The 25,708-nt window shown below is 40.1% G+C and overlaps 1 protein-coding gene across 1 annotated transcript in view; it reads right to left on the minus strand.

The window, feature by feature from the left end:
- Positions 1-277: 277 nt before the first annotated feature.
- The window catches only part of LOC126100522 (biogenesis of lysosome-related organelles complex 1 subunit 2), a 68,899-nt gene continuing 43,468 nt past the window's right edge, over positions 278-25,708 (minus strand). Inside the window, exon 5 of the mRNA XM_049911134.1 lies at positions 278-359. Within this exon, the coding sequence (XP_049767091.1) occupies positions 338-359 (22 nt within the window). The 3' untranslated portion in view covers positions 278-337. The remainder of the gene's footprint in view (positions 360-25,708) is intronic.

Below are 25,708 nucleotides of genomic sequence, written 5' to 3' on the forward strand. Positions count from 1 at the left end.
ATGTCCAACTTGGATGGTATTCTCTGAAAGGACCATTCTGCCACTCAGAAGGCCACAATTTGACCCCTTTCAAACTCACTCAGCTGGCATTAAAAATTATGGTTGGAATAAAAAGATGAATTATGGCTCTGGTGAAAAGTATTTGATTTGTGTAGAAAGCATCACTTATTTTTATTTGGTAATACATGATTCCAGTACAGATGATTGTACATGTAAATCTCATAGACAGACATCTTAGAGTTTTACGTAATAGTATAACACTTCTACTACAGTCATTTGTTATAGCTTCTTTACTGTATGGTAATGTGCATCTCCTTCGTTGTGACTGTTGGTATCTTCAATCCGCATCTTCATTATCACTGGCAACAGAATTTATGCAATTTAATATTATTTGTACATACTAAGTAGCAGCATCATGTTCTTTTTCCTTCATATTCCTTGATTAACAAATACAGAGTATTTCACAATTTCTAGTACAGGCTTCTAGGCATTGTAGAGGGAACATAGTTGACAAAATTTTGATAAGGAACCTATATCCAGAAACGTACAGTTTGGATGTAAAACAAGTTTGAAGATCAGATCACTTTTGAAGCTCCCACTTCACAGCACGCACACAGCGGAGACAATAAGCTCTGACCTCTGTGCTCTACAGAAGCTGCTCCCTATGGTAACACTGCTGTTCATTCCACAAGGTGTACCTGTGATGCATACTTTCACACACGTCAACAACTCTGGTGCACATCTGTGGAGCACCATAGTCAACTTATCAGTTTCTCACAGCCATTGTCGCAACCAGACAAAAATAGTATTTAATGGACTGAAATGTACTAAAAATTGTTCTCAATATATGTGTTTTGCAGCTCTACCATTATGTACTGTACAGTCAAGTGTGAGATTTGAAACTGATCTGATCTCCAAACTTATTTTGAATCCAAATGGCACATTCCTGGACATCAGGTCCTTATTAAAACTTCATCTAGTAAATTCGTCATGCAACACCTGGAAATCCTTAATAAGTGCGCGCGCACGCACCACACACGCGCGCGCGCGCGCACGCGCGCACACACCCACGCACACACACACACACACACACACACACACACACACACACACACACACACACACACACACTAACTAACTAACTAACTAACTCAACTTCATGCTCACTTAGTTAAAAGCAAGAACTGTATCTACACAAGTATACCTCATGCATTCAACTTCCACAGACATTCCACACTGAATCCTCTGTCTTTAATGTACCATTAGTGGTGTTTATAAATACTGTTATTCACATTCCAGTAACTTCACTACTTCCAGTTATCCTCACTTACTGGTATTATGTCACCATTGTTACCGAATTCTTTACAGGGAACTATTCTAGTCATTACAGTCCTTGATATTTATTTATACTAACACTCTCCTACTTTAGTTATTAACATACTTAAACAGAAAGGCATATTCCCAAGGCCATTACAGCCAGTCATGCTGTTCATTAGGGATATCCTAGCCAGACGAAAGTGATGGAACTCCAGAAGACACCTTTGTTTGTTAGTGGATAATGATCATGCAAGTTATCCCATTACTTCTACTACTACTACTACTACTACTACTACTATATGTACTCACCCTCTCCATAGCTATGATTTGAAGAGTACTGTAGTATAACTAATTGATAATTTGAATTCTTACTGTCATACATGATTATTAATACTGCTTTTGTAACTATGAAATAGTACCCCACCTTCTATTCTTCAAGATTGAGGTACAATATATGAGCACAACAACAACAGCAACAACAACAACAATAATAATAATAATAATAATAATAATAATAATAATAATAATTGTGGGGATCACACCTGGCATATTACACAGCAGATTTCAAGTTTTCCGTATGTAACCCAATGTGTAAATTGTGAACTGTGTATTGTCCATTTCTAATTCACCTGGCACTTCTTACACATACATACAACTAGTGCCAACATTGTTGTATTACTAAAAGATATTACTATAAAGCCAGCAATCAAATATACACTGTTGTTTAGTTGACATCGTTGTTGAATTCCTTACCTTGAAACTGGAAAATATTCGAAGCAGCATTGTTGGCTGCATGTCTTTCTGTTAGTGCATTTCTTTCCTCTGACAGTTCCTTGGTAAAGTAAACCTAATGTACTGTAGTGCCTCATTTCCTTAGTTGAAACAGTGTACAAAACACACACATACACGCATTTATATACAGAATGTTTACAAATTCAATGTCCAAAATGATAGATATGATGAAGAAAACAACAAATATATGTAATTAAGCAACCAGTTGTAGCAAATGCATATTGGTTGATTATGGGGTACCCTGGAGGTCCCTGTCGAAACTGAGAATAAAACAACATTAAATGTGTTTCATCCCTTTATTTTTCTGTTTAGTGTTACAATAAATGCTGAAAATTAACAACATTAACTTCAGCGAACAGCCAGTATCTGCATAACAGGCCATCCTATGTTTTATGGAAAATGTGTGGCATGGTCTCTGTGAGTGTGACTGCTACAAGAATTTTTGCAAGTAATACTTCCTCCTCATCCACAGAGGTAGAACACCCTTTAGTTTTCATATAGCCCCTCAAAAAGAAGTCTAATGGAGTGAGGTTCAGATATCTTCCAGTTCCATGTACATGTCTTCTCCAGCAAATCCACTGATTGCTGAAAGTGTGGATTAATGCTGCACATATTGGAGCTGCAAGGTGCACTGGGATCCCAGCTTTCTGGAACCACATCCTCCCTTTGATACATAGGGGTACCACCTCCAATAACATCAACATTTGCTCTTGCAGAAACAGTCTGTACATTGGCCACCTGAATCAAGGTGGCAACATGTAGGGCCTAAGCAAGTATTCACCTACAATACTGGCCAACATTTTTACTGCAAATTGCCTCTGACAATCCTGCATAACTGCCATAAATTTACATGGGTTTTCTTCCACCCATACATGCAAGTTATAAAATTGTACATGATTTCCTGTCAAACCGAGCCTCATCTGTGAAACAGCTTAAGGAAATTGAGGGTCTTTGATAGTCAGTTATGGACACCAGCGTACACACTGAAGCCAAGTTAGATAATCATCTGGTAGGACAGAAAGAATGGAACAGCTGCTTATGCAACACATTCCATACCAAACTTAACAATGGTGAACACTGAACTTAGTGTCAATTGCTCATGTACTTGTCTTTTGCCTGTTTTCTAAGTGTAGCAGCAAGTCTTCCTAAAAGGCTGCTGTAGGCACCATCTGTGGTTTGCCTGCATTGGGCCTGTGAACCATCAATGTGGCAGTATTGCCCAGTTGACTACGGATTACAGTAAATGTGCAATAATGCGGACATTTTTGTGCAGAGAAACATTTGTGATACATTTGCTGGGCTCTGCAACCACTGCTTTTAGCTACACCATAAGCAAAGTGCATGTCTTGCCCTTCTCTCCATGGAGAACTGTCACATAGGCACTACAGCACTAAATTCTGTTTAATGGCTCAATACAAATATCTGGATGTCACAACATTAAATACCTCAAATAAATTGTGGTTTGATGATATTTGAAGGAGGGTTTTTTTTTTATCTCCTTCCAGCCAGGGCACATGTACACATCCTTAGTCCTCACTCAGTATATCTTTCTGACATCTTGTTTCCTAAATAAATGTATTTGCTGTTGTCTCCAACACAATATTTGCTAATGAATCTACAATGTATTCAGCTGGTACAGTGTAACTGTACAGAGACTGTACTAGAAAAGATTGATTATGAAATTCATTGTCACAAAAATGGAAACAGCCATGTGTGTTATAAAAGAAATGTACAGCAAAAGATGCTTCTTAAAATACATGAAAATGAACACTACAACACAGTTTTCAAATCAAAGAGTCTTTATGGAGCTGAAACACAAATTTTAAACAGAAAGTGCAAAATTGAAGAATTTGTCTGTTGTAGTCACCCATTAAAACCTAACTTTCAGTAAATCAGCATATTACAACAGGCCAAGTTATGACCCTCATTTTTTTGGGTAAAAAGCAAGATTCCCCCAGTTTTGTGAAGACCTAAAAGAAGGGAAATAAATGATAGCCCAAAGGATAAAGCCAGGTGAATGGCTACTATTCTAATACCATTTGAGCTGCATGCTACACATTAAATTCATAGCTTTATGATGAATAGTATACATCATTTCTACAGTTGCTTGTGCAATTGGATCAGTAGCAGAGTTTACAAAATGCTCTATGGTGACTGGCGCTCAGCTGTTCTTATTGCCATTGTCAGTCTCCATTGCTCCTCCCAGGTTAACAGAAGTCATGAAGTCAGAAACTGTCAGCTACTCTTAGAGCAGATGTGTATAATGGGAATCTGTATTGCAATGTGATATCTTGAATGCATCCATGGCAGAGACAGTTAAACTACACTTCTTCTGTGATCTGGTGGTTAGTGTTTCTGGCAACCTCCCACAGGCAGCATATGACAACATGGGATTTAGTAATGGGTGTGTTACAGTACCTCATGCCTTTCTGTTGGAGTTGTACTGCATGAAAATGATTTAGTTAAAAGCTATAATCTGTAAGGTAAGTATACACTTAGACTGCAGTTCACATTATCCATAAGGGAGCATTGAGATGAGCTAGTCTGTGTTAAGGATTTACTTGCAGTCATGTGGTATTTGTCCAGATCTCTGTTTCAGAGGCTGTAAAATAAATGATAAAAGCATTCAAGGTCACTAAAACTGAATCCACAAGATAGTCAAGAGCAAACCAGGAAGCCACACAAGTGCAGTCACTATTTATAGACTGCATAGATACATCATATCACTATCACTGGAGCTGGTACATTTGTTCACAAAGTTACAAAGATGTTAGTTTCAGTAAAGATAGTGCTGTGGCACATTCTTACTGTACACAGCAGCTCTTTGTACATAACAGTGATTGTTTCCTGTGTTTACACACCTATGAGCAACTGAATGACGGATATTTGCAGTATCAAAGAGAGGAAGAGATAACGGGACAGTTCAGAGTACTGCATATCATCTCTCTTTCTTTATAACAGAAAGTAGAGAATCACATTTTTGGACTCTATCAGAGAAAATGGAAGGAAGATTAAGGCTTAATGTTTTCAAAAAAATGACACCAGCGTTCTCTCTTGCATTATTCTGAAAAACCATAAAAAACCTAAATCTGGAATGCAGAAAGAGGATTTGAACCATTATTCTCCCAAATGTGATTACACTTTCTTACCATCACACTGCCTCACTTGGTAGCCTGTCACAGAAATGAAACAAACTTCAGAATTGGGGAACATAACATGTGGGATCCCACAGGAATTGTTAGTTCTATAACTGCATAAGATCTTCAAGCATTCTAATCAAGGGTCCAAACTCAACCTTACTAGACATGGCCCAGATGATAGCTGAAGAAGCCTGTAACTGAATCACAGAATACAGTTTAAGCCTTATTCCCATAAATACTCTTATTATGCCATTTCCAGCAAGCAAATGTACCAATTAGTACCAAAGTACACATTAATGGTCAATCAAAATGTGAAGCACTGTATGTAAAGCCTGTCATATATCTCTTGCTAAACAATACTGAAACTTACTGTTCAAACACGTGCATCCATCTGTTTATCTAAATCATCCTGAAGGCAAACTGTACCTGCAGCAAGGTAATTGAGGAGTTGTCACTCACAAGTTGTGTCAGAATATTTTAAGGAACATTCAATAGATCTCTTAGTACTTGTATGGTTCATCAGGTTACATGAATACCATTCTTTTCAGTGGTTTAGTACATCTTTGAGAGATGCACCATCTCATTGGCCCCAGTTCTGACCATCTCTCAGAGCAGTTGGTGGTAGTTCAACAGTTGTGGAACAAGAAGTCTCCTGAATACTTTTGCTGTCTCCTGGAGTGTATGCCATGATCTGCTGCTACTATCATCTGAGTAAAAAGGATTTCTGCAGACTAATGAAGTAAAAAACTAAGTGCTGCCCTGGAATCCCCAAAGAAGATATTTGGAATAGGTCAATAACATTTCTGTTTTACTCTCTGTATACAGGATTTCCAAGCATGGTTCAAATGTATCACTGAATTGGTACACAGACTATTACATGTGATAACCTCATGATTCTCTGACAGACATGTTTCTGCTACGTTTTTTGTGTAATCCACAATTTTATATTAAATAGCTTGGAGGATTCATAAGTCTCTCAAGCATGCAGGCGTCAAAGGCCACAACAGGATTTTAAGGATAGCCAAAGGGCAGAATGAAACAATTTTTTTTTTTTTTTCATTTTAAATTGGAAAAAATAAAGCACTTGTTCACCTTCATGATGTTAGAACACATGAGCTGTTAAATTGTCACAAAAAAATTGTAGGAGTCAATTACTAGAAAACATCAACAGATTCTTAAGCATAACAGAAATAACTGTTACACAAAAAAATACTGATAACACTGGAGGTTAAAAATTACATGAGTCACACAAATTTCCACAACAGTAGTACAGACATAATTAAGAATGGAGACAGGTCTTTCTTAGGCTATTGAAAAAAAAATTAACATGTTTTATAGACATTAAAGAGGACCTCTGGAAGCCTATGTAACTACAAACGTAGAGCAATGATATGAAATTTCATGATTACTGTATCATTGTAAGTGAACTCGAGTCAATTTTCTTTTCCATTGCAGTCAGGGCTATATTTAAAGATGGAGTAATTAAACACATTTCGACTTCATCTTACTCACTTGTTTTAAATCACATGAAATGTTAAGCTGTGGTTTGCCCAGCACCAAATGTAACATACATGTTTGTGTTTTACAGGCTTTTCTTATAGAGAGGAACATCGTTGGCCAACAGGTATTGTTGAAGGCCAGTTTGGGTATGAGGACCCACCAGGGACTCTTAGGGTGACACACTATACTGCAGGCAGCCATGGCTACAGGTATGAAAATAGCTGCACATAAACAAAGTAAACTGAAAAAAAATTAAATTTCCTGGAAGCATGAGTTTTGGAACTTATGGGAACAATGCAACAGATAAAAGTTTTAAATAAAGTTTCAAGCTTTGAAACCAATTTCTTGCAACTACTCTCAGTGTGGCTGCTTATCTCTACCTCCATGACAGATGTACACAGAAAATCTTTATCCTGCAATAATAATGTTTACAGATGATATTTTGGAACATTACTGATAATACAATATAACCTTGCAAAGACACTCCCATCTAAACTGCTTCTTCATATAAATCAACCATTAACCCAATCTTGCAAAAACATCTGTAAGAGCCTACATAAGATATCTCCCTTTTGAAGAGCTGCTCTCCCACATGCACTGCACTGCTTCTCCATTGGTGGTGCTTCTCCATGAAGCTCTGGGAAGTTCACAGGTGATGTCAATTTATCAGAGAGTTGAAGGGTGAAGGTGAGTTATCATTAACAACTGTACATGGAAACCTCCTTCCTAGCTGCATTCTTGACTTCTGGCTGCTGACCATATTTCTCACAAAGGAGCATATTGTATGTGAATTTAGCACTTAGGAGCCCCTGGTGCTCCTCACGGATTGGTTCCCTAAGTGGCTGCTTCTAATTGTTATACGTGCAAGATGCCAATAATCAGGGCAAAGCATTTCATTCAAAAAATACAATCATTTATTCATTGCTGAAGTCAACTGTGACCTAAAGCATGTGTTCAGATAGTAAGGTCTCAGATTTTCTTTTTCACAAAGTACACTCCTGGAAATTGAAATAAGATCACCGTGAATTCATTGTCCCAGGAAGGGGAAACTTTATTGACACATTCCTGGGGTCAGATACATCACATGATCACACTGACAGAACCACAGGCACATAGACACAGGCAACAGAGCATGCACAATGTCGGCACTAGTACAGTGTATATCCACCTTTCGCAGCAATGCAGGCTGCTATTCTCCCATGGAGACGATCGTAGAGATGCTGGATGTAGTCCTGTGGAACGGCTTGCCATGCCATTTCCACCTGGCGCCTCAGTTGGACCAGCGTTCGTGCTGGACGTGCAGACCGCGTGAGACGACGCTTCATCCAGTCCCAAACATGCTCAATGGGGGACAGGTCCGGAGATCTTGCTGCCCACGATAGTTGACTTACACCTTCTAGAGCAGAAATGCTAGTCTTGGAGTCAATATCTTTCACATTCAGTTGGTGATCCCTAAACAACTGTCATCTGTTGTATGACCACGTTGTGAGACTGGCTGGCGTGAGGCCAAAATAATTTTGTTTCACTGTCACACAACATTCGAACTTCTTTGAACTATCAAACCCACATTCTTGACACCATGACAACAGTCTCACATATGTGGCAGTGAATTTCAATGGGTGAGACATAACACGAGTGGGAAAAGAAACAAGTGATTATTTAGTACTCTTGTTTTGAAAACATTGGCACTTATATAGAGTCAGTATAATTCTTCACTCGCAAAGAGCCACTAGAGTTCTGCCATATCTCTCTCTTGGTTTACACTCAACATAATATCAACATTAAGCATTCTCATCTGTAGTTTAAATGGCAGCAGTTGGTATTACCACCAGCTGAACTGAGATCCAACATTAAGCATTATGCATGCTAAAAGTAAGAATTTATGTTGATGTTGGCCTCAAGTAGTGTTTAATGGTTACAGGATCCTCCCTCTCCACCTGAACTTATTTTAAGTCAGGCCAGTTTCACTTTTCAGAATTCAGGACAATTATGTTTTCATGCTACAAGTAGTATTGATTTTGTCAAATGTCTGCATATAATGAAACTAATTAAGCTTCAGTTGGATGTTAGGACAGTAAAGGCTGTTTGGCAACTACATTAAAATACAGATAGTGAGTGGTTCTTTTCCCAATACAGTTAAGTGTTGGTAGATAAGAGGCATAACCTATTAGGAGAAAGTTTAAGAGATTGTGCCATGCTTTTATTAAAAAAAAAAAAAATTGTCAGCAGTGTTTAGTTGAAGGGCTACCTGACTTGAGATCTTCTATTTTTGTCACATTATTTTAGTTTGACTTACCAGGCTGTTTCCTGTTCCACGATGTTGTTTTTGTTGTTGATACTGAGGTCGTCATTCCAAACAAAAGTTTAATAGAGCTCTCCATTATATTTTATCCTGAACAAGCCTTTTCATATCTGAATAATTATAGCAATTTACATCCATTTGAACTTGCTTACTACATTCATACCTAAGTATGATTAGTAAACCGAATTCAGACAGCTCAATGCTACAGCTTTCGAATACCTGTTCCTCATTTAAACAATCGAATGTCGTTTTGGCTTCAAAGTTTTGTGTCTGTTCAACTGATATACATGATCCCCCATACCCCTTTTTTCTGCAAAAACTCGATGCTAACTTGTATCCTGAGAGTGAATTTAGTAGCTTGACATTGTCCCATTTAAGCCAATGTTCATTCAAACAAATGACTTTTACAGAGTTAATTTGCCCTAAGAGTATTTCTAAGTCATATAGTTTGTTCATCATTTCTCCCGACACACCACCAATGTTTAAGTGCATTATGAAGCTATTTTTACCGACTAAAGAATTTACAGTATCTATTAAACTGTCGGCAAAGTTTACACCGATGTGAGTTTTTACTGCAAATTTACGGTCCCTCGCTTTGTTAGTTCTTTTGGACCTAATTCCATAGGAATTGGTCCGCCATATTAGTTTCCCCGTGAAGGAGCTTCCATTGCAATAACAGGTCTGTTTTCGTTACCATGAGATATCAGTTCAAGTACATCGTTAATATTCGCAGCTAATCTTTCCCTACCATGTTTGTTGTGATGCATTCCATAGCATGTAAAACAGTTTCTTTCATAATTATCAATATCTATGAGCTTTACATTTACAAATTTGGCACAAAAACTTTTTAACTTATAATTCGTTCATTGAATTTCTTTGTTAACACACGACCAGTCCGGAAGATCACACCTTTGTGGGAGTGTTGTAACAATTACGTTTGTAAAATGCAGGAGCCACAGCACTGTGATCAGCTTCTTAACAAAGGCTGTGGCTTCATTTCTGTAAACATTGTTTGCACCTCCTATTATCACTACACTGTCTTTTTTTCTGAGTTTTGAGCAATCTTCGTTAACACTTTTAACCACATTGTCAAAACTGGCACCAGGCTTTATAATGCCTGAGATTTGAACATCGTTATTTACACTGTTTGTCAAGAGTTCCCGAATGTTGCGGCTGAGTACACCAGGGTAACAGCCACTTCTGCCACAAGCATTGATAATATAGCGAGCAGCAAAAATTATGGGAATACACAAAAACATGTATTAGACTTAGGAATATCTGATCACTCAGCACTTTTTATGTCATTGCCATACATAGACAAAACATATAGGCCCACAGTGAAATTGGTCAGAAATTTCGGCCAGCCGAATATAAACAAATTCATCTTGAAATTAAAGGAAACCCATTGGACCTTCAGCAACCAGTGTTCAGTAAACAATAATTACAACACTTTCATATCTGAATTCAAGAACATTTTCAATGAATGCTTTCCCCTCATATCAACAAATGATAAATACAATAAAAGTAAGACATGGATTACGGAAGGTATCCGGATCTCTAGTATTAGAAAGAGGGAAATGCATAAGGAAGCGAAAACCAACCGTGATGCTGAATTTATTAGGTACAAAATCAAATACAAAAAAATATTTGATCGGGTAGTTAAACAATCAAAACAATTGGCAAACAGTAAATATATAGCTAATGCCTCAAATAAATCAAAAGCAGTATGGCAGGTTGTCAAGAAAGAAACAGGTACTGAAGAAACAAAACATTTTAATTACAAACTAGAAATTGGTGGGAATACTGTTACTAATACTCAGCACATCTGTGAAGAATTTAATAAGTACTTCATAACCACAAACAAAATTCATAACTTCTTACTTCCACAAATAAGACCTGATGCAGTACTGCAGGAATCAAGAGAGTTTAAATTTACTGCAGTATCATGTCATGAAGTAGCTAACATCATACAATCCCTAAAAAATCTTAAATCTGTGGGCTGGGATGAAATTCCAACAAATATCATAAAGGCAGGAAGTGACAGCATTGCACCTCAACTCTGTAAAATAATAAACCAATCATTTGATGAGGGCCGCTTTCCAGACAGACTGAAATATGCTGAGGTCTGTCCAGTCTACAAAAAGGGAAAACAAGATGATTTAGTAAATTTCCGCCCAGTGTCTATACTCCCAGTTTTCTCTAAAATAGTTGAACGAATAGTATGTAATCAATTAGACAAGTACAATAAGGAAGGTAATATTATTCTCAATAACCAATATGGGTTTAGGAAGGGACGGAACACTTTACAAGCTGTAAATGGACTAATCTCCAAAGTAAGTAAATGCCTTGACAACAAACAAAGTGTATCTGGTATTTTCTGTGACCTCTCAAAGGCGTTTGACACAGTAAACCATAAGCTACTGCTCCAAAAATTGGGTACCTATGGCTTCCATGGAAAATCTATAAGATGGTTTTCATCTTATCTCAAAAACAGATACCAAAGGGTGGTGATACATCAAAAGGGAGAGAAAACTTGCTCTAGCTGGAAAGAAATTCAAGCAGGCATGCCCCAGGGCTCGATATTAGGACCACTTCTGTTATTATATTACATAAATGACATGCCTAGCAAAGTAAATACAGATACAATACTTTATGCAGATGACTCAACTGCTGTAGTCTGCTGCAAAAACACTGACGAATTAGTAAGGACCACGAAACAAACTCTACAAGATGCTATGAAATTAAATCTTGAAAAAACCCAAATCATACACTTCAGGACTAAACAAACTACTGAATGTATATCACAAATAGAATATTCAGGTAAAGAACTGACCACAGTTGATTCTGTAAAATTTCTTGGGATAACTTTAAATACCGACCATGTGGACAGTTTACTGAAGAGATTAAATAGTTTAGTTTATGCAATGAGGGTACTACACAAAGTAACGGATTTAACAGTGAAGAAAACTGTATACCATGCGTATTTCATAACACTTATAAGATAGGGAATAATATTTTGGGGTGCTGAAAAGACAAACCTCCTTCGAATCTTCAAAAAAAAAAAATAATCAGAGCAATGACAGGAACCAATAGTAGACATTCATGCAAACCACTATTCAAAAACCTGGACTTCTTGACAATCCCTTCCATCTATATATTTGAAATACTTCTCTTTGAACAGAAAAACTCACATCTGTTTGAAGGAAATACACTCCTGGAAATTGAAATAAGAACACCGTGAATTCATTGTCCCAGGAAGGGGAAACTTTATTGACACATTCCTGGGGTCAGATACATCACATGATCACACTGACAGAACCACAGGCACATAGACACAGGCAACAGAGCATGCACAATGTCGGCACTAGTACAGTGTATATCCACCTTTCGCAGCAATGCAGGCTGCTATTCTCCCATGGAGACGATCGTAGAGATGCCGGATGTAGTCCTGTGGAATGGCTTGCCATGCCATTTCCACCTGGCGCCTCAGTTGGACCAGCGTTCGTGCTGGACGTGCAGACCGCGTGAGACGACGCTTCATCCAGTCCCAAACATGCTCAATGGGGGACAGATCTGGAGATCTTGCTGGCCAGGGTAGTTGACTTACACCTTCTAGAGCACATTGGGTGGCACGGGATACATGCGGACGTGCATTGTCCTGTTGGAACAGCAAGTTCCCTTGCCGGTCTAGGAATGGTAGAACGATGGGTTCGATGACGGTTTGGATGTACCGTGCACTATTCAGTGTCCCCTCGACGATCACCAGTGGTGTACGGCCAGTGTAGGAGATCGCTCCCCACACCATGATGCCGGGTGTTGGCCCTGTGTGCCTCGGTCGTATGCAGTCTTGATTGTGGCACTCACCTGCACGGCGCCAAACACGCATACGACCATCATTGGCACCAAGGCAGAAGCGACTCTCATCGCTGAAGACGACACGTCTCCATTCGTCCCTCCATTCACGCCTGTCGCGACACCACTGGAGGCGGGTTGCACGATGTTGGGGCGTGAGCGGAAGACGGCCTAACGGTGTGCGGGACCGTAGCCCAGCTTCATGGAGACGGTTGCGAATGGTCCTCGCCGATACCCCAGGAGCAACAGTGTCCCCAATTTGCTGGGAAGTGGCGGTGCGGTCCCCTACGGCACTGCGTAGGATCCTGCGGTCTTGACGTGCATCCGTGTGTCGCTGCGGTCCGGTCCCAGGTCGACGGGCACGTGCACCTTCCGCCGACCACTGGCGACAACATCGATGTACTGTGGAGACCTCACGCCCCACGTGTTGAGCAATTCGGCGGTACGTCCACCCGGCCTCCCGCATGCCCACTATACACCCTCGCTCAAAGTCCGTCAACTGCACATACGGTTCACGTCCACACTGTCGCGGCATGCTACCAGTGTTAAAGACTGCGATGGAGCTCCGTATGCCACGACAAACTGGCTGACACTGACGGCGGCGGTGCACAAATGCTGCGCAGCTAGCGCCATTCGACGGCCAACACCGCGGTTCCTGGTGTGTCCGCTGTGCCGTGCGTGTGATCATTGCTTGTACAGCCCTCTCGCAGTGTCCTGAGCAAGTATGGTGGGTCTGACACACTGGTGTCAATGTGTTCTTTGTTCCATTTCCAGGAGTGTACATTCACACATGCCTATGAAACTAGACATAAATTGAAATACATGCTACCTTGTCACCGACTCACAGTATATGAAAATACTCCATATTACATGGCTCTGAAGATCAGAAATAAGATAAGATCAATTTTTGGGGAATCCACATTGGAGACCATTGGCACATACCTAAAAAGCAAATGTTATTATAGTCTAGAAGAATTTCTAAATGAATAAAAAGCAATGTTATAGTTTAGAAGAATTTATAAGTAGGAATAGGGAGTAAAGATTAAAGTACAAATGGTATACTTTCGAAACCATATAGATACAAAGTATACACGTTCACTGTATATTCATGTTTATACATAGAACTATAGGGTGGTTTGTACCCCGTTCAGTACACCCACACTTCATATAGGTGTGTGAAGGCTATAGTAATGATTCAATGAGTTAACAAAAGATTTAAAATATAATGTTGTATTTTTATTATAATAAGCAATGTATGTATGACATAATTCCTGTAGAATATAAAATACTGTAACAACTTAGGTTAAAGACTGACGAGTCACCAATGTTCTCAATCAAATGATTCTATAAAAACATGTTATGTGACAATAAAGTATCTTATCCTATCTTATCTTATCTACCTCTACATCTTTTGTTCCTACACTTCCCTCCATTACCAGACTGACTACTGTTTGATGCCACGTAATGTGTCCTATGAGGCTATCCCTTCTTTTCGTCAAGTTGTGCCACAAAAATATTTTTTCCCCAGTTCAGTTAAGTATCTCCTCATTAATTAGCTGAGCTAACCATTTAATCATCAGCATTTTTCTGCAGTATCGCGTATCAAAAGCTTCCATTCTCTACTCTGAACTGCTTATCGTCCACATTTCACTGCCTTATAAGGCTACACTCCAAACAAGTATCTAAAAGAAAAAAAAAAGAAAAGGTTCTAACACTTACATTTATATTATATTTTAACAAATTCTTCATTTGCAGAAATGCTTTTCTTGCTACTACTAATCCGCATTCAATATCTTCTTCACTTTGCCCATGTTCAGTTATTTTGCTGCAGCAAAACTCATCTACAATTTTTAGTATCTCATTTCCTAATCTAATTCCCTCAGCACATCTGATTTAATTCGACTGCATTCTGTTGCCCTTGTTTTACTTCTGTTGATGTTCCACTTATAATCATTTTACAAGACACTAACCCTTCTATCCAACTGCTCTTCAAAGTTAAACAATGCAAAATCAGGGATGGAATGTAACAGTATTATGAGAAGGAAAGTTGCTACTCACCATACAGCAGTTGCTGAGTAGCAACTTTCCTTCTGATAACATTGTTACATTCCATCCTGGATTTCCCATTGTCTGATTTTTGCCTGACGGCTTTTCTTCAATTCTAACCCAGTGCTGTTTCCTCTGTTACTATTTTCTAATGAATCATTATGCTATTCAAAGTTCTTTGATAGAATTACAATTTCATCAACAAGCTTCATATTTTTATTTCTTCTCCCTGAATTTTAACCCCATTTAAAAATTTCTTCCTGGTTTCCTTCACCCATTGCTCAGTGTAGAGACCGAATAATGTCAGGGATAGGCTACAACTCTGTCGCATGGCCTTCTCAACTAGTGTTTCCCTATCGTAACTACAGTCTGGTTTCTGTAAAAGTTGTAATGAACCTTTCATTCCCAGTATTTTATTCCTGCTACCTTCAGAAATTCGAGTGTACTCCAGTCAACATTCTCAATAGCTTTCTCAACTTTTTGAATGCTACAAATGTAGGTTTGCCTTTCCTTGACCTATCTTCTAAGCTAAGTCATAGTGTCAATATTGCCTTGTGTATTGCTACATTTCTCCAGAACCCAAATGAATCTTCCTCAAGGTCAGCTACTACCAGTTTTCCCACTGTTCAGTAAATATTTTGTGCTAGTATTTTGGAAGTATGACTTATTAAACTGATAGTTCAGCAATATTAACATCTGTCAGCACCTGCCTTCTTTGAAATTGGAATTATTACATTCTTCTTGAAGTCTGAGCGTATTTCTTTCACCTGTCTCATATATATATGCTGGAAATCAGGTGAAATAGTTTTGTCATGGCTGGCTCTCCCAAGGATCTCAATGATGCTGAGGGAATATTGTGTACTCCAGGGACATTGTTTCAACTTACTTTTTCATTGCTCTGTCAAATTCTTTTCTCAAAGACTCGTATCTCCCATCTTATCTTCATATACTTCCGCCGGGGGGGGGGGGGGGGGGGGGGGGGGGGGTCTAAAAATAGACTAATCAGAAAATGAAAGATGTAGGAAATTAAAATGGAATGAAGAAAGGAGTAGTTACTGTGAAACAATGCTCTGACAGAAAGAATTAATGTAAATTAAGACCAGGTGGGTGGCGAGAACCAAGAAAATGTTGTAGTGTTAGTTTGTACCTGCAGAATTGTGAGAAACTGGAAGAATCCAGATGGTGCATGTGGTGAAATGGGCACTGAGGTCATGACTGCCATGTTGTACAGTGTGTTCTCCAACACGATGTGTGTTGCCTGTATACACCATCTGCCTATGACCATTCATCCTAATTGATCACTGGGTGTAGTCATGCTGATGTAGAAGGCCAAACAGTGTTTACATAACAGCTGGTATATAACATGTGTCGTTTCACAGGTGGCTAGCTCTCTCTTTGATAGTATATGTTTTGCAGTTACAGGGCAGGAATAGGTGGTGGTAGGAGGACGCATAGCGCAAGTCTTACAGCAGGGATGGTCACAGGAGTAGGAGCCATAGGGAAGGGAGATGAGTGCAGAAGGAGCATAGGGTCTGACAAGGATGTTGCAGAGTTTGGGAGGGTGATGAAAAGCTAGTCTAGGTATGGTGGGCAAAATCTCAGACAGAATGGATCTCATTTCAGGTCATGAAACAGCTGATTGAGGCTGCAGTATTTTAGTATTAAATTTTAGCAATGTGAAAAGGCATTGTTGTTACCAACTGAGGCAACATTATGGATGATAACTGATGGTATCTTGTTCTGGAGATTTAATGCTACTTTCTCTCTCTCTCTCTCTCTCTCTCTCTCTCTCTCTCTCTATTCGTTTAGTCGGTTCCGACTCTTCGTGACCCCATGAACCAAATCACGCCACTTTTTCCTGTCTTGCACTCTCTCCCGTAGACCTTCCAGGTTGGAACACATTGCTTCTGTCATGCCATCGATCCATCTCATCCTCTGATGTCCTCTTCTTCTAGTTCCTTCAATCTTCCCCAGCATTAATGTTTTTTCCAGTGAGGCATGCCTTCGCATTGTGTGTCCAAAGTAGGTCAGCTTTTGTTTTAACATTAGACCTTCCAGGGAGAAATCTGGTTTAATTTGCTCCAATATTGATCTGTTGGTTCTCTTTGCAGTCCATGGAACTCTAAGAAGTTTCCTCCAACACCACAATTTGAAGGAGTCAATTCTTCGCCGTTCAGCCTTTCTAATGGTCCAGGTCTCACATCCATACATCACAACTGGAAAGACCATAGCCCTCACAATACGGATCTTTGTTGCTAGTGTTATATCTCTGGACCTTATAACTTTGTCAAGGTTTGAAATTGCCTGTCTACCGAGCAACAGGCATCTCCGGATTTCATGGCTGCAGTCGCCATCAGCAGAGATCTGGGAACCGAGATAACTGAATGTGGTCACTACCTCCATGGTTTCTCCTGCTATATCCCACAAATTGGTAGGTGTAGTTGCCATAATTATCGTTTTCTTCACATTCAGCGTAAGACCGGCCTTTTCACTTTCATCTTTCACCTTCAGTAAGAGTGTTCTCAATTCTTCTTCACTTTCTGCCAACAGGATCGTATCATCCACGTACCTGAGGTTGTTTACATTTATTCCAGCTATTTTAATTCCTGTTTCTCCTTCATCTAGCCTCGCATTCCTCATAACATGTTCTGCATACAGATTGAATAAGTACAGTGACAGTATGCAGCCTTGCCGGACCCCTTTCTGAATCTTTATCCATTTCGTTGTTCCATACATAGTTCTCACCATGGCTTCTTGGTCAAGTGAATCTCAAAATACCTTCTCGCAATTAAATTTCACATGGTCCTATTCCAAATCTCACGCCACTTACCTCAATGTTGATCTCATCCTAACCAAAAACCAGCTACACACTTCTGCCCACATCAAATCTACTAACAAACAGTACTTACATTTTGACAGTCGTCATCCTTTCCATGTCAAACATTCTCCCCCATACAGCCTTGGCATTCGAGGCAAATGAATTTGTTCAGATGCAGACTCTTTATAGCAATACACTGCGTGTAATTATCCCAACAGCCTAGTTCAAAAGCAGATTTCCTGGGCCATCACATCCAATCCTGGTACTGCTGATCCTTCCAAAAAACAACTTTGGAGCACACCACTTGTCACCCAGTATTATCCTGGTCTTGAATGAATCAATCAGTTATTTCAACAAGGCCATGACTTCCTAAAATGAGATCCATTCTGTCTGTGATTTTGCCCACCACACCTAGGCCAGCTTTTCGTCAACCCCCATCCCACCCCAATCTCTGCAACACCCTTGTCAGACCCTCAGACACTATGCTCCTTCTGCACCCATCTCCCTACCCTATGGTTCCTACCCCTGTGACTGTCCCCGCTGCAAGACTTGCCCTATACGTCCTCCTACCACCACCTATTCCAGCTTTGTAACTGGCAAAACATATACTATCAAAGCGAGAGCCACCTGTGAAACTACACATTGTATGCCACCTGTTATGTAAACACTGTTCGGCCTTTTACATCAGCATGACTATGACCTAGTGATCAGTCAGGATGAATGGTCATAGGCAGAGGGTGTATACAGACAACACACATTCTGTTGCAGAGCACACTGTGTAACATGACAGTCATGACCTCGGTGCTCCTTTCACCACATGCGCCATCTGGATTCCTACCCCAGACACCAGTTTCTCAGAACTCTGCAGGTGGGAACTAGCACTACAACATGTCCTTGGTTCTCGCCACCCACCTGGCCTTAATTTACATTAATCCCTTCCGTCTCAGCATTTTTTCACAGTAACTACTCCTTTCTGACTAGTCTATTTTTCACTGCCCCCTCCCCATCCCCCTCTCCTCTATGTTACATACAATGCACTTAGCTTTTTACTCATATTAACTAGTGCACAATGTTTTAGCAGTAATCTCTGTCTTGCATATTACTCTGTCTTCCACCTTTACGCTCTCGGTTTTCAAATCTCACTCAGTGCAGTCCCCAGCAATGTCTTTCCTTCTCATCCCGTCCAAACCTCTCCCGTCCTTTTCCTTCACCCCTCTTCCTTCCTCTTCATCTCATCTGACAGAAGAAGTAGCCTTTGGCTCCGAAAGCTTGTAATAGTTATATCCTTTTGTGTGTGTGTTCCCCTGCCACTGCTTAATGAGTAGATTTTTTAATATAAAAAAAAGGAAGGTTACATTTTCCTCTCTGACTACACTGACCTGGTGCTGCAGCATGATTATAGTTAGGGGTTGTGCTGAGCAGAGTGGGTGAGGTGAGAAACAGGTGGAGAGGGGGAAGAGGAGGAGGAGGGGGGGGGGGGGTTTGTAAAGGAGAGGCTGCGTGGGAACAGTAGGGAACAGGCAGGGGGAGTAGCATGTGGCACAGGAAATGGAGAAGTAAGTTAGACAGTGAGGTAGAAAATAGGAAGAGAATACTGCAGAAATGAAAATATGAATGTCTGTTGTGGGCTAAAGTGGCAGGCATGGCGACAGAGGTGGAGATAGTTGTGGAACGAGGGAATGACTGCACAACTGAAGAATGCGTTGCAAGATGATTTCCATCTATGTACTACTGAGATGCTGGTATGGGTGACTGGTCCAGATGGCATGTTTTGTGAAGCTCTCATTGAAATCGAGTACGTTGTGATCAGTAACACGAGGTTGCCTACTTTGCTCTAGGCCATAGTTTGGTGGTGGCCTTTAATTCATGTGAACTTTGTGCAGGTTGTTATGCCCATATAAATGGCTGTCAAAACAACAACACTGTTATGCACCATGACAGCTTTCACAGGTGGCCCTGCTGCTGACAAAGTCCAATGTACTGAGAGGTTGCATAAGACAGATTGCACCTGGGTTTTCCAAGGGGAAATGACCCGTGTTGTAAAGGATTGGGAGTAGGTTTGGATTAGATTAGATTAATACAAGTTCCATGGATCATGAATACGATATTTCGTAATGATGTGGAATGAGTCAAATTTTCAAATACATGACATAATTAAGTTAATTTTTTGTCTTTCCTTAATTTATATCTCAAAATTCCTCTATGGAGTAGAAGGAGTTGTCATTCAGAAATTCTTTTAATTTCTTCTTAAATACTTGTTGGTTGTCTGTCAGACTTTTGATACTATTTGGTAAGTGACGAAAGACTTTAGTGGCAGTATAATGCACACCTTTCTGTGCCAAAGTTAGATTTAATCTTGAATAGTGAAGATCATCCTTTCTCCTAGTATTGTAGTTATGCACACTGCTATTACTTTTGAATTGGGTTTGGTTGTTAATAACAAATTTCATAAGAGAGTATATATACTGAGAAGCTACTGTGAATATCCCTAGATCCTTAAATAAATGTCTGCAGGATGATCTTGGGTGGACTCCAGCTATTATTCTGATTACATGCTTTTAAATACTTTATTCCTCAGTGATGAATTACCCCAAAATATGATGCCATATGCAAGCAATGAGTGAAAAGAGGTATAGTAAGCTAATTTACTAAGATGTTTATCACCAAAATTTGCAATGACCCTTATTGCATAAGTAGCTGAACTCAAACATTTCAGCAGATCATCAATGATGTAATTATGGATGAAGATATTTTGTAGGTTAGGTGGGCAGTGGAACACTACTCTCTGAGAGCAGTGAAAGGACTGAAGGATTATGGGAAGGATGTTCAACACGTTTGGACATGACAGTAGATGACCTCCTGGCAAAGAAAGCACAAAAATTGTTGGAAACAGTGCTCCTTTGCAGCTGATTGGTGGGGATGGTTGGAGAATTCAGGGCATGTGTGACTATGGCACTGGGGCTCTGTTTGCAGACCTGATTTGGTGGATAGTGCCCATCTGTGATGGCCTTTGTAACATCTCCAGCTTACTGGGCAAATAATAGCTAATCATTTCATATTGAGCATTCTTTGGAGGTCAAACTTTTTACTTTTGAAGCGATGGGAGCTATCAAATGGAGTTCTGTTGACATTTGGTGGGCTTCACATGGAGGCCATTGTCCAGGCTTTGGGTTGAGGAGGACCAGATGAAATAAATAGGAAAGAAGGTTGAGGCTGTCAAGGAATGAGAATCAGTATCTTGCTCCTGAGACCCGATCATAAGGGTATCTTTAATGAACCTAAACCACATCAGTGGTTTTGGATCTTAGGTGGCTCAGAATGCTTCCTCCTTTACCTTCATTTCTCTCCTATTCACAGTTTGATGGTCATTTCTCCCTATGTACAAGTAGTTTGGCAGCAACAAAATATACAAGCATTCAGAGGAGAAAGTTGGTGATTGAAATTTCAAACAAAAGTCTTACCACAACAAAAAACACCTTTGTTTTAATGACTGCCATCCTAAGCTACTTATCACATCTGTGATACTCTCTCACCTATTTTGTGTTTTGTGATAGTAAAAAGTGAGCTGCACTTCTTTGAATTATACACACCCGAAACAGGTGGTGTGTATACAAGGTGAACCCAAACTCCATGGAGAAAATTTCGAAGTTTGTTCAGCATTATTTTCTGAGTATTTTTGTACAAGGGACTTATAGTCTCAGGTGGCTCATTAAGCAGTAACTGCATTTTGTTTGGCTTCTTACCCGACTTTTATCTTAAAATGCACTGAAAATGTCTGCATAACATTTTAAATTCCAACATTATGTGCTGTCTATCTTGTTTTGATACATGCTTGTTCTGTTCACTCAAAATCATGCCTGACTGAAGTGAGTAGCAGTCTCAAGTGGTGGTACAGAAGATACATGAGGAGGCAGAGTAGGAGTGGGGGTGGGGGACAAGAGGCTGTAGTGCTGCCTGTGGTTGTGTGCAGGGATCAGGGTTATGGCAGGGACAGTCACAGCATTGGGAGAACTGTGCTGGGGGAGGGAGGGGGTAGGAGAGAGGGAGGCAAGGTGAGAAGCTTGCTGGTGTGTCAGAGGGGAGGGGGGAGGGAGGGGGGAGAGGGAGGGGGGAGAGAGAGAGAGAGAGAGAGAGCGCATGTGTGAGGCTGGAGTGGGATCAGGGAAGGACACAGAGGCAGGTGGAGGACAGGGACTAGCATACATTGAAAACAGAGGGCTTACAGGAACACAGGATATGCCACAGGGAAAGTTCTCATATGCACAGTTCAGAAAAGCTGGTGGTGTTGGGAAGAATCCAGATGACAGAGGCTGTGAAGTAGCCAAGTTAAAGACACCATGATGAGCAGCGAACTCGAAAACTGAGCTGTCCAGCTGTCTTTTGGCTACAGTTAAGCATTGGTTACTTGTGTGGACAGACAGCTTGTTAGTGGTCATGATCATGCAGAATGTTCACAGTGGCCAGTAGACTATATGGTTGCTTTCACAGATGGCCCTGCCTCCAATGTAGGAAATGCTTGTGACAGGAATAGAGTAGGTGACACCAGGAGGATGTATGAGAGAGGTCTTCCATCTAGTTTGTGTACAGGAATATGAGGTAAGGGGTAAGAAGCTGGGGTAGAATAGGGACAGACATATTGCATAAATTGGATAAAGATTGGGTAAGCAGTGGTGGACTACCACTGTGGGAGTAGTGATGAAATTACTTTTTTCTTATCTCCACTTGACTGGTTGCAATCTATGATTACACCACCATGAACCTGAAACCAATTGACATACCAATATTTCTTATCTCCTGATGACAGTTTCTCCATTGATATGAACAGGTATTTCACATTTGAGAACCATTTCCCCAAATTTTAATGTTATTGGATGAATACCTAACGTAGCATGCTTTAAGTCATTGCCTCTTGTACTTGGAGGCATCTTAAGTTGTACAGAATGGTTGCCTGTAATGGATGAACAGTGTTTTGCTTAGGAATGACATAAAGATCGAAACTGGAAAATAAGATAAAGAAATTTGCAGCCCAGAGCAGAAAATGAGGGTGTGGATCCTTGTATAAAGAAAACATTCAAACAATTTGACCTTCAGTAACATGCAAAAACCATTTTTTGGCTTTCTTTGTTAACCACAGTAACATTTAATCAAAGCTATATCACAACAAAGACTCTTAGATCTACAAACATTTAACAACTTAATCATACCTAAAAACAAAGATGATCTGACTTACCAAATGAAAGTGCTGGCAGGTCGACAGACATACAAACGAACACAAACATACACACAAAATTCAAGCTTTTGCAACAAACTGTTGCCTCATCAGGAAAGAGGGAAGGAGAGGGAAAGACGAAAGGATGTGGGTTTTAAGGGAGAGGGTAAGGAATCATTCCAGTCCTGGGAGCGGAAAGACCGCTCCCGGGACTGGAATGACTCATTACCCTCTCCCTTAAAACCCACATCCTTTCGTCTTTCCCTCTCCTTCCCTCTTTCCTGATGAGGCAACAGTTTGTTGCAAAAGCTTGAATTTTGTGTGTATGTTTGTGTTCGTTTGTGTGTCTGTCGACCTGCCAGCACTTTCATTTGGTAAGTCACATCATCTTTGTTTTTAGGTATATTTTTTCTACGTGGAATGTTTCCTTCTATTATAACAACTTAATCAGTTATATCTCATCTCACACACAAATCTTTTCAAATGTAGATGGTTTTAAAAAATTACAAAAAGAAGCACTCTCTGTATTCCATGAAGCTTTGGGATTGCAGCTGTATTACGTTGACTTGACAACCATATAGCCATCTACAGGTGAATGTGCTGCACTGGAGATTACTAATTCACATCGCTAACTTTATACCAAAAACTGGCTTGGAGATGCACGCTCAAAGGCACTCGTTACTTGAGTGACCTGTCAAGTTTCGCACCCTCTCTGCTCTTACTCCATTTATGGTGCGCAGACACATAAGTACTGCTAATACTACATGTGTGTGCTCTGTTGGAATGCACACACATGGACTTAAAATTCAGATGTCAAAATTAATAAAGTTAACAGTGCTGAACATGTCATTGGTCATAAAATGTTTTCTTTCTGAATAAATTAAAGAAATCACCAGATCCCACACCTGATACAGTTGAAAGCTGTCATCACAATTAATAAGATCTTCTGCTAAATGTATCCCCATTGACTTCCAGAAGGATCTTGTCAAGGCCAAGATTCCATGGCAGAATAATCCGTGGAATGCCCTGCGAGATACAATGCTCGGCTACGGCTAACTTACTGGGCTGCAAAAGACAAGTGTGGCAATCATGCTCAATGCATCTTTCATGTACTATGAGCATAGTTTGATTAATGTAGGCTTTAATACACTGGCGAGGTATTCTGTAGGTTCCAGCCCTCTGCAACCCCATCCTTTGTAGAATAGAGAGGAGCACCAGTCTTTTTAGGTGCAAATGGAGAAAGGCAGCTGTCTGCCACTTCTGCATATCTTGGTCAGTTGGAAAGTGGATGGATCATTGAGGTGTCCCAGTTTCTGTAAGCCCAAACATACAGACTTGCATTTTCAGGCACCAGCCACCATAAGCTATGGGTGTCCTTAGAATGTTGGTGAGCCTTACACATTTTGTGTCTGATAGAGACGGCCTTACAAAGGAGCTGAATCACCTGAATCAGTTTTCAAAGATAATGGATACTCATCATATCAGATCAGCACAGCTTTAAGGAAAAAGAGACATAACCACCCACAATACCAAGGAGAGAAAGGACAGTGAAAATCCAGGGCATTCCTTCCATACATTTGCAATATTTCATCAAAATTAGACAGAAGCATAAGGATGTGTTATGTTAAAGAAATATTCTGCCTACCTACAAAGACTTACGCTCTTCTCAGTACGGCAAAAGGTGACTTGCGATTGAGGATGGCTGGAATCTACAGAATGCCTTGTCAGTGTGGCAAAGCTTACATTGGTCCAACAACATGCACGGTGCATGTTAGACACATCGGACATGATCACCACACTTGCCTTTTGCCCTGAAAGTCAGCCATAGCTGAACATTGTTCCTCCAGAGGCTGTTCCATGGATTATTCTGCCATGGAAAGCTTGGCCTTGATGTGGTGCTTCTGGGATTCAATAATTAAGGAATTCATGGAAATGCATTCTAGAAGGAGAACTTACCAATTGTGGCGATGGTTTTCAACAGGATAAGGCATGGGATTGTGTGATTTCTTTAATTTCTTCAGAAAAAAATATGACCAGTGACATGTCCAGCACTGTTACTTTATAATTTTGACATCTGAATTTTAACTCCTTGAGTGTGCATGCATATAGTACCACCATTACGCATGTTCCTGCTGACCACAAATGGAGTCACAGAACACGGTAGGGGTCACATGCAAGTGGGCTGTGACATCACTGTGAACCATGTCACACTGCACTGAAGCCTGTAGACACATGCCACACATATGTTTAACTCATATACTATTTTTTCTGTGGTTGGTGAAAGGCTATTGTAAAGCCTCTGAAGGACATCAATGAATGGTTCTTTTCTGAGCAAACTACCAGTTTTTAGTTGACAACATTCATCAAGCAGATTACTTTAAGGCATGAGACTCATCACAAATAACCCATACTTTACTGCTTTGACTTGATGGATTTTCAAATCCTGCATTATCAAATGTAGCCTCTGGACTCCCTGTAAGTTTTCTGTTTGATGGCCCCTAATCACACACATACACACTCTCACTTTATATTCAACATTTTCTATTACATGAATTGTTTCAGCCAAGAGATTTTTAGAATAAACTGTATCAAAGTTATAATAAATGGGCTGCTACCATTTTTGTACCAAACTTCTGATTAACATTACTTGAGTATTATTGTGTGTCCCTTAAATAACCACCTCTGGTCAAAACATAAACCAATTCTTACTTTCATTTCATCAAAGCTAACAA

The sequence above is a fragment of the Schistocerca cancellata genome, chromosome 9, assembly GCF_023864275.1.
Source record: "Schistocerca cancellata isolate TAMUIC-IGC-003103 chromosome 9, iqSchCanc2.1, whole genome shotgun sequence".
NCBI classification, from domain to species: Eukaryota; Metazoa; Arthropoda; class Insecta; order Orthoptera; family Acrididae; genus Schistocerca; species Schistocerca cancellata.